This window comes from Propithecus coquereli, unplaced genomic scaffold (assembly GCF_000956105.1).
Source record: "Propithecus coquereli isolate 6110/MARCELLA unplaced genomic scaffold, Pcoq_1.0 Scaffold223, whole genome shotgun sequence".
Taxonomy (NCBI): Eukaryota; Metazoa; Chordata; class Mammalia; order Primates; family Indriidae; genus Propithecus; species Propithecus coquereli.
Genome location: NW_012147523.1, coordinates 1,222,700 through 1,233,529, shown reverse-complemented (window position 1 = coordinate 1,233,529; position 10,830 = coordinate 1,222,700). Strand labels below are relative to the sequence as shown.

The 10,830-nt window shown below is 44.4% G+C and overlaps 1 protein-coding gene across 1 annotated transcript in view; it reads left to right on the top strand.

Annotated features, from left to right (window-relative positions):
* Positions 1-10,622, top strand: part of HS3ST4 (heparan sulfate (glucosamine) 3-O-sulfotransferase 4) — a 387,367-nt gene extending 376,745 nt beyond the window's left edge. The window contains exon 2 of the mRNA XM_012644960.1: positions 9,687-10,622. Within this exon, the coding sequence (XP_012500414.1) occupies positions 9,687-10,323 (637 nt within the window). The 3' untranslated portion in view covers positions 10,324-10,622. The remainder of the gene's footprint in view (positions 1-9,686) is intronic.
* The last annotated feature ends 208 nt before the right edge of the window (positions 10,623-10,830 follow it).

Here is a 10,830-nt window from a genome sequence, read left to right as displayed (position 1 = left end):
ACTTGAATAAATAATGGGTTCCAAAACTCAGATCCCGTGAAGGGAAACATAGGTAGTATGTACAAGAGATCAACACAGAAATCCATTAAGTGCATGGAGTGAGGCTTTCAGTCCGCCACGATACACTGCACTCTCCAGGGATAGTGGGACATGCTCATGACACCTACACGCTCTTCTGAGCACCAGAGAAAGTGCCACATGCCTGAATCTACCAGGCCAGCTTCTCTACAGGGCCTGATCCAAGAAGATGGATGTGGGGGCATTGTGTTATGTGTGACCAGCTCCTGACTATGGAGGGAGTAAAAACACCAATAAAGTTGTTGAAAAACTATAATGTCCTCTTGTCCTCATTGGGAAGAGTAAGAGCTCCCTTTGAAGAGCTAGGAGCCCACCTGCTACAGAGGTGGAAATGTCCTGGAAAGGGTCTTTCTTGTTTCCCACTTTTATTTGTGTTTTATTGTGCTTCTGGACACAAAGTAAGAAGAAGTTGCCTCATGGGATCAGTAGTGTCCTTAACTTCTGATCCTCTGAGATAAGTTCCACCCAAAAGTGGTTTGTGACACTTGCATGTTCTCAGAAGAGAGTAACGAGCATCATTTTCCCAAATAGTCCCCTTCTTGCTAATGAACCCACAAGGGGGGTTCAATGTTGATCGCTACACAGAAAGCCAATTACAGAGACCATGAGGATTGTCAAGGGAGAAAGGATTTATTACAGTGGCCACATCTACTGGGAGGGGGAGGTATGGACTGTCTCAAAGCCCCCTCCCTGACCAACAGTGTCAGGGGGTTTTTCTGGAGGTGAAATGGATAATGCATGAGGTGAGTGAGCATCATTACATGTTCTGGGTGGAGTGCAGGGCACGCAAGTGCAGTGAGAAATCATGCTAGTACGTATGTCCCATGATCAAAAAATGGCAGGTAAGTCCCTCCCAGGGTAGGGATTTTAGTATTATAATGAGCTAGGGGTTAATATTGGTCATTCTTTCAGCCTTGTGTGCAGGCTCCGTGGGTCGTTGGGCATGGTCTGTGGTGGAGTGTCGCTTATCTTGTCATCTGCAGACAAACAGGTGGTTTGAGGCTTTGTAGTTATTTCATGGCTGCAAGGAGGTTCTACCATTTCTGAGAAAAAAACTCAAAAGAAAATGTATCAATGCAACAGAAAGCTACAAAATTCTGGTCAGTAAATCTTACTGTCCTAGGAACTACAAGGAAAAAAAAAATGACAAAAAATGTTTTCTTGCTTATGGAGCCGGTTGCATTCTCAGGCTGGAGTATATTCTCATAATTCTCTCTTCCCCTTTCTGGTTGCTGGCTCTACTGATACCCAGCACACTTGCCGCATTCGTTTATAACTGTATCTTCGGAAGTTCATCTGTGTTGTTTTTGCCTTGGCAGAATCATCAGGAAAAACACGAAGAGAACTCAGTTCTCTTTCCCATTGTGCCTGAAGAGGCAGTCAACCCTTCATCCCCAATGTCTGCAGCAAGACCTGTGGGCCCTGCAGAATTACCCATCCCAAAATGTTGACAGTGCTGATTCAGAAACTCAGGGTTAGACCTAGATCTTTGAAATACAATGCCTTCTAAGTGGGTGTGTCCAAGGTTCTCTAAAATCTTTTTGCAGTCCATAAAACAGAGAAACTGCTCACCTCCCCTGCAGATAAAATTAGCCAGACCTTGGGAATAAAGGACTGGCACCCTCCTTGGTGATGGGGATGTGGGGTGGTGGGGGGTGTGGTGATGAATCTCCTGCCTTTTCTTCCAGATGAGTCTCCAGAGGCAGAATCAAACAGGGCAATTTCTCAATAGGTCACCATAATCCATCAGTTTTTAATACACTGTCCAGCCACATCCTGTTCCCTTTGAGTCCTCTGCCCCTACTCCCAAGGCCCCAAAGTTTAGCAAATGACTCTCCTCTTCTGCCATTGGGAGTATCCAGGCCATCAGGCAAGAAATTCCTAAATACTGCCTTCCCTGATCCTAACCATATCCCAACTGCTCAACCTCAAGACCTTATCAGCTTCTGCGTCTGTTGTTCCCCGGAATTCTCCCCCAGGTTAAGAATGTCTGTTGGACCTCCGTTTCTCCACCCAAGGTCACCGTCCTGTGTCTTCCTGCTTCCCCCTGCTTTACGTCCTACCTTCTTCTCCTTTGTTGTATTGAATAGTGGTGAGGAGCACAGGCTCCGCTGGGGCTCACATCCCAACTCAGCCACATACGTGCTGTGTGATCTTAGATGAGGCACTTAACTTCTCTGAGCCTCACTTTATTCATTGATATCATGGGGAATCACAAGACTCTGCCTTCTCAGCCTACTTCAATAGGGATATTGTCACTACCTTCTCAGTCAAAGACTGAGACTGTCATTAACCTTCTAATCCTAAAATCTCTGTATGTGCCTGGCATCAACTTTAAAACAACAAAAATGCCCGAGACCTGGGTTTGCTATTTTCTGCCACAATGTGGTCATGTGTCATTTAAACCTGGGATGTTTTCCTCATTTTTTTCCAGTTACTTAAACTGTTTGTGTGTCTTCAAAGCCCAGTTTTTCCCTCCCCTTCTCCTCCTCTGTCTTCCTCTTGTCTTTATTTCTCCTCCTTCTCCCTTCTAATCTCCCTCATCCTTTGTTTCTCCTCTTCTTCCTCCTTTCCTATCCTATCTCACACTTTTCTGTCTCCTTCTCTTTCTTGTAGGCATGTGTGGCAATGCAGTTGAGACTGGACAGGTACGATTCTGTTTGAAAAGAGACCTCTGTCTGCAGCAGAGATATCTCATCTGAACCGCAGACCACGTTACTAAATGGGATATTCAGGCTTTTTTTCCAAAGAACTTGCAGTCTACTGAAGGGCAGGCACGATGCTTGCTTTGTCAGCAATATATACCTAACATCTGGTCCATAATAAGCACCAATGCTCAACGGGATTAATGAGGAAATGAACATTAGCATAGCCTGTTCATTGTTCAGGAGTTTGAGGTCCTAGGAGGGAAGGTCCCTGTCCTAAATTCGTTCAGCAAGTTAATTGTGAAGTCAGAACTATCACTCAGGATTCCTTCTTTTTCAGCTTCAGTTAAGCCCCAGGGCCATATGTATGACTGCTTTTCTTGGGTCTATTTGATAAAAATGTGGTCTCCAGATGGTTTGACTTTTCGCCTTCAGGAATTTTCAATATTCATTCATATGGGTTTGAAAACCATGATGAACTTTCCAACATAACTGGACAGGGCTATGCATCCTTGGACAAGGTTCGTTGTCTCTCTGACTGTCAGTTTCCACATCTCTATAAAGGGGTCAGTGGTACTTGTGAGGTTTAACGAAGCTAATATGTGAAATCGCCTCTCTCATTGCATGGCAGGTAGCAGGTGCTTCACTGAATTTCTAAGTGAGTTTCTTTCCTCGGTGCAGAGGAGCTGGCCCTACCCTCATGCCCTTGCTCTAACCACCATTCTCTTGGGTTCATCAGGAGGTCTCAGAAAATATTGCTAATTTATGCACCATTTGTTCCACTGGGTAATGCATTTGGGAAAATGTAAGGTGCCCACATACCTCCAATTCTGGCAAGTCAAAGGCAAGCTGTACTCCTGACCCTTGCAGAGAGAATGGGCACTTTATACCTAATACGGGTTATTGCTTTCTCCCTCGCCATTCATGACGGTACCCATCTGCTTCAACTGAGGAGGCCCCAGAGAGAGATATCACAAATTGAATGATGTCTCTTGATCTGGCAAGAATTTCTGTGGATTTTGGACTAGGTTTTTGTAACTCGCAGTGGTTAGTTCTGGGGAGCTCACCTTGGCAGCACACATAATGAGTCTCATTTTAAGATGGAACTGCACCACCTACTAGCAGAGTGACTTTGGACCAGTCATGTAACCTTGCTGAGATTTTGTAGGTTAACTAAGCATTGTCACACTGTAACCAAGAGCCTGGGCTGCGGTGTCAGACAGACCTGGGATTGAATTCCGACTCCATCTCTTGTGGCTTTGGGCAAACTAATCAATTCCACTGGGTCTCTGTTTCCTGATCTCTAAAATGAGGGAAATTATAATTGTACCTTCTTAAAAGAGTTTTTCTAAAAAAAATTTTAACAGCTAACATATTGAGAAGCTACTATCTATGAGGCACTCTTCTAGATAGTAGCTCACTTCATACTCACACACTCCCTATGGGAAGCTATTATTAGCGCGATGCCTGCTTTGCAGAAGATGAGACAGACCCAGATGACTTAGGTTAAGTAATTTGCCCAGGATCACACAGCTATTAATAGTAGGTACATGTAGACTCAGCAGGTCTAGCTGCAGTGCGTGCTCTTAACTACGAGGCTGGAGAGTTCAGTGTCTGAAAGTGCTTAGAGAAATCCTCCAGCCTCAGAACTTGAACTCTCAACCAGGACACAGCAGGGATTGAGCACTCCGTCAATGGTGGTGCTCACTCTAGGCGGCTGACCTGCATTCCTATAGGGCCGTGTTCAGCAAAGCCTCCGGCCCAGCTGGTGGGGTGGGGGCAGGACGGGTGAGCTGGAGAGTGTCTCATAAACATTTGGGACTGTGAGAGCAGATGTGTGATCTTGCAGAGTGATTCTCGCTTCAGGACTGTGTGTTGACGCTGATGTCACGGCTGCTCTGAGCACCCGAGATACTGTTAACGAGCTGTTCCAAGCCCAGATGCAGTGTTTTCTCACCATATGGTCCGCACTGAAGTGCGTGGTCTTTCAGACTGGGACAGCAGGAAGCTCAGAAACACTGCACCCTATGCATGGAAAACCTACTTGGAGGAGCCACGTCCTCCAAAACTGCCCCAATTCTCCTGACTTCTAGGGACCATGTATTCATTTATATGTCATTTATTTATTCATCTAATAACCAAAAATAGTTATGGGGCAGCTATGATGTGGCAGATACCACGTTAGGCACTGGGGTTACAAAGGTGAATAAAACATTACCTGCGGCCTCAAGGAATTGAGACTAGCCATGAAGGGTGTGGAAACAAACCATATTATGACATTATTCTAAGCTCTGTAATGTTGGTAGTTATCAAGGACTCTGGAAGTTAAAAGAAGTTAGTGAAAATCTTTTTACCGTAATTAATTTTTTTTTTTTGCACACCTAGCATCTGAACTCCTTTCCTATTTGAGAGAACTCCCCAAATAGGCAAAGGGTAGGCCCTATCTTATACTAGTGGCAGTAAAGAGTGACAGTCACTCCTCTCCCTGCTCCCTGGTAGGTGGAACATGAACACATGTCATAAATGTCCAACCTGAGTTTCCCCTGGATTTCAGCTTCCTGGATCAAGGTGATTACTGAACACCTCTCCTTGGGCATGTAACCGGTATCTCAAATTACAAGTCCCAAATCAGACCTGGTATCTTCCCCCATAAACTTACTCTGTTCCCCCATAAACCTACTCTGTTCCCCCATAAACCTACTCTGTTCCCAGCGTTCTCTGCATCAGTGAACTACACTACCAGTTAGCCACTGGCACAGGCTGACTGTCTCAGAGTCATCTGTGATCCCTCTCTTTCTCTTTCACATACATCTCACTCATTGTTAAGGACAGTCAGCCTTATTCTTAAAATCCTCCCAATTCTGATCACTTGTTGCCGTGTTGCACTCTCCACCTACTTCCCGGCCCTGGCCATGTCTATCTCACTCTCCTGAAATGGGCTCTTAGCGGATTGCCTTCCTTCTACTCCTGCCACACTGCTGTCTGTTCTCACCAAAGCCACCAGAAAAAAAAAGAAAATTAAGTGTAAATTATACCATATTTTCCTATGCAGTATTCATCAATACCTTCTCATCACATGTAGAAAAAATTCCAGTATCTTTCCCATGGCCTATAAGGCTCTTCATGGTCTATTCCCTGCACATGTCCCTGACCTTATTGTCTAACCTTCTTACCTTTGCTCACTCCTCTCTGACATTACCAGTATTCTTTCTGTTCCTGGAGCACACCAGGTGTGAGAACATGAGCATGCTGAAATGTCGGATGCAGCTGAGACGAACTTACTTAAAACCTAGGAAAGAGAAGGTGAAAAGTTCCTGAAAAGGTGGAGGGAGGATAAGATCCAAAGCCCAGATTGGGGAAGGGGGTGTCTTTTCCAGTGGAAGAGATGCCTCCTCCCCTCTTACAGCAAGAGGGAGAACAGGATGGTGTAGAAATCGTTGCTGGATCACAGGCCCAGAAAAGAGTCCTGGGGAGGGGACAAGGGAAAAGAAATAAGGGATTCAAACCCACCACAGCAGAAGCCTTAGCACTGTCTAGATGTCGGATAGGAAGTTAATGGCTTGCCATTCACCCATCTGTTCATGCAACAGTATTTACTGAGCACCTGCTACTTGCCAGGACCAGGTGTTAGGCGTCAATGTTGGTATTGAATTAACTTTTGCTCAGCCACTGAACTTAGAAACAAAAGAAACACTCAGTGAGACCTTGGAACATATCTTTAGGTTCCAAGCCCATTTCCTTCTCTGTAAAACTGGAATAATAATGATACCTGCTCTGTTGATTAAAATAGTTCATTATTTGATGCTATAAAGAGCTCAACATTTGTCATCTGTGCAGGCTACATGGGTAGCTTAGTAGAGGAAGGGACCCTGTCGTGTCCATTGTTACATTACTGCTAAGTGATCATTTATGGAATGAATGAGTGAATGAATATGACTGATTCAGAATCTGTTTTAGAAAGGGAGAATTGCTACTTCATAGATTTTGAGCAGACACTGGTTATCTTTTTACTGGCAAAATAACCCCAGTAACTGAGGCCACAAAGGTTGAGGTAGACTTACCATTTTTACCCCAAATGTAGGAAGTCTCTTAAATGATATGCTTTTAACACCCATCTGTAGCAGGATGGGCTGCTCTGCTCCCCTCCACCTCCTACAGAGCCTTTTCTAACACTCCTCCCTCCAAATTCCTTTCTGCACTGAGCACTGAACTAGGCACACACTTACTCTCCTATATCCACCGGCTTATAGGTTGGGTACCATTTCATCCCAGACGCTTCAGATACAAGACTCAAGATCCACCAAGATCCTGACAGGTTGTCAATTAGCTGAAGGAGATGAATTTGAATGGAGCTCAGTGTAAAGACAGGCACTGAGGTCTAAGAAGTGAAAGGCAAAAAATGGATGAAGAGAAAAGTTGAGTAGGTACTTCTGTGCTAAAGAAAAATATGACATAAGCACCCACAAAAAATACATCTGAAGGGCTAAAATTTGAAAAAGGCCATGTAAAAATAGCTATTTTCAGGTGTGGTTTTTTTTTTTTTGCATAGACATTATTTAATATTTTTATAACATGATATGAGTTTCATCATTAAATAAAGGAATATATCTGTCCAATTGAAATAAAAATAGGACATCAGTATGTTTCCTGTACTTAGGCTGAACTAATGGTAGCTCCATCGTCGGTCACCAGCCTCCAGATCAGGAAGTCCAATTGACGATATTGGCTTGAATCAGAATATACATTTTCTAGATCAGTCTCTTAGTTCCCATGTTGTTTAGCCTCTTCCATTCAGTCAAATGTAAGCATTAATATTTTTTCTTGGCCCTTTTCTAAGAATTGCTGGAAGAATGACCTTGGCTCTTGGGCAGCTGGCTGAAGTTACAAAACGTTGGCGTTACTTGGGCACTATTCTAAGTGATTTACCTACCTTATCGCATTTAATCTTCGTTAAAAGCCTGTGAGAGATGGACTCTTATTAACCCCATTTTTTAGAAGAGAAATTAAGTCTCAGAACAGTTTTAGTAACTCCATCACAGTGATGTGGGAATCACAAATCTTAACTCAGGCAAATCCTTAGCCCCTCCCCTGCAAATTAGGCAAATTGATCTGGCAAGGGCCAAATGAGGCATGCACACATCAAGACATTCAAAATACTTTGGAGAATATGTCACTCCAAAATGAGCAGAATTATTTATGGCCAGGGCTATTGCTGGGATCCGAAAACACCACACTGCCCAGCCGTTATACTCTAACAATGTCCAGCTCTGTGTGAATTTCTCCATGAGGCAAATTCCTCTTGCCTAATAAAAGTGCTTGCCGAGAAAGCTCAAAACCCAGTTGCAATTAATTATTGACAGAGCATGTGAATTAGAGATAAAAGAAAAGTCATTCTTGCTCCACACACGCGATAGTAAATAAATTTAATTATGGTAGGAGAAGCCAAGGGATCTTCGTCTATATTAAGTTTTATTAGCTAAGACATTTAAAAGCATGTCATCATAACAAAGAGGTCTTGTGTAATCCTAAATGTACCACTTTGGTGCAAGACTTGGGAGTGAATAGACTTAATGGAGCACATGGTAGCAGATGGTCTGCTGTACCAACAGGTATTGAACAGGTTTATCATCAATTAACTTTAGTCTACATATGCCTATAGCAAATTGACTGTATAATAGGATCTTAAGCCCCATTTTATCACTGAGAGGCCTGCCATGTTGGGATGATGGGGAGAATGGTATCAAACTCCTTTAATATCTTGGAACTCCCAGATAAGCTCAGGCCACTCGGAAGGCAAACACGGATGGGAGGGGTTGGTGTGGAGTAGCAACCTTGGCGGAGAGAACCAAGAGCTGTGAGCCGTGGTGTGGGATCTATCAGTGGCTCACTGGGCACCCTCAGGATCAAAGAAAGAACAAAATCCCATATATTGAACCAGGCCTATCTAGATGCTTTCACTCTATAAGTCATTTTATTCTCAACTGAACTTGAGAGGTAGGTTTTGGAATTTTACAAATGAGGACAGTAAGCCTCAGAGTGTGATTCAGTTTGCTGAGGTCACAAAGCCTGTTGGAGTCCCACGGCCGTTCCCTGTCCCTGGGCTGCTGTTTTCTCATTTGCACACTAATGCCTCTGGAGTCAGGGGTCAGCAGACTTTTTCTTAAAGGACCAACTAGTAAATACGTTAGGCTTTGTGGGCCGTACAGTCTCGTGACACGTACTCAGCTCTGCTGTTGTAGTGCAAAAACAGCCAGAGATGATGTGTGAATGAACGAGTGTGGCTATGGTCCAACGAAAGCTTATTTATGAACATTGAAATCTGAATTCCATGCAATTTTCCATGCATCAAAAGATGTTATTATTATTTTGGTTTTTCTTCAACCATTTAAAGTTCACAAATCATTCTTAGCCGTGGGGGTCATGCAAAAACCAGGAGGTGGGTGGTCGTTTGCCAACCCGGGACTAGATAATCTTTGAGGTCTTGTTGACTGAGCTCGAACAGTTTCTGAAAGCCTCTGCAACAGTAATAATATCCTTAATTTATTAAGCTCTTACAACATGCCGGATTCTTTGCTAAATGCTTTTCAAGCATTATCTCCCTTAATCCTTATGCTGTGGTGTGAAGTCAGTGCTGTGATTATCTCCATTTCAGAGATTATAGAACTAATACATAGAGAAATTAAGGGTGTATCTAGGTTAATCATAACCGGTAAGAGGTAGAACAGCAATTTAAACCATGGAGTATAAGGTTCCCAGAAAGAATGTGCCTTATGCTGCCTTTTCTGATAGCGCACAGTCAAGACTATTGTGGGGACATATATTAATAGGTAAAAAGAACTTGCACGTGTTTTTTTTATTTCATTTGGTGACTCCTCACTAGGTTATATCACACGTTTCATGCAAAGAAGTCATACTATGTCCAAACAGGAATAACCATTCTCTTCCCCTTCGTTCATCTTTCAGGAATGTGATGCCCAAGACTCTGGATGGACAAATCACCATGGAGAAGACTCCGAGTTACTTTGTGACAAATGAGGCCCCCAAGCGCATCCACTCCATGGCCAAGGACATCAAACTGATCGTGGTGGTGAGAAACCCCGTGACCAGGGCCATCTCCGATTACACCCAGACGCTGTCCAAGAAACCCGAGATCCCCACCTTCGAGGTGCTGGCCTTCAAAAACCGGACCCTAGGGCTGATCGACGCCTCCTGGAGCGCCATTCGAATAGGGATCTACGCTCTGCACCTGGAAAACTGGCTCCAGTATTTCCCCCTCTCTCAGATTCTCTTCGTCAGTGGCGAGCGACTCATAGTGGACCCTGCCGGGGAAATGGCCAAAGTACAGGATTTTCTAGGCCTCAAGCGTGTTGTGACTGAGAAACATTTCTATTTCAACAAAACCAAGGGGTTCCCTTGCCTAAAGAAGCCAGAAGACAGCAGCGCCCCCAGGTGCTTGGGCAAGAGCAAAGGTCGGACTCATCCCCGCATTGACCCCGATGTCATCCACAGACTGCGGAAATTCTACAAACCCTTCAACATGATGTTTTACCAAATGACTGGTCAAGACTTCCAGTGGGAACAGGAAGAGGGTGACAAATGAGGCTAGAGATGTGGAGGGAAGGCTAGTGAATAACTAAGGAGGCTCCTTCTCTGAGTCCTGAATCCCCCAGTTTCTGCAGCTTCACTTGCCGGAGTGCCAAGCACATCTCCTCCTTCATCCGGCTGGGGCTGCCTCCCGTGCCGTTGGCTTAGGCAAAAGGTGGATCCCACGGCATCCCATGGAAGCATGAGGCCTGCCTGGGAAGCAGCACCTGGTTGACCAGATGGCCACCATCTTATCTTCTGCTAGTTAATAGAATCTGAAGACAGAGGATAAATAGCTGCCAATGTCAGAGACAGTGCTATGAATGTTTGAATGACCAAAAGAAAGAAAGATCTACTTTATGAGGTTCTCACTTTTGGTTGGGAAGGGTTCTAGCCCTGTACCTGGCACAGGCGCCTGCTGTCTAAACCTCCAGAATGCACTTTGTGGTTCAGTGCCCCAGGACTCCTAGGGAGCAAGGTCCTCCTTCTAAGGTGTTTCTGGCCTTCTCTTTAAAGCCCTCAT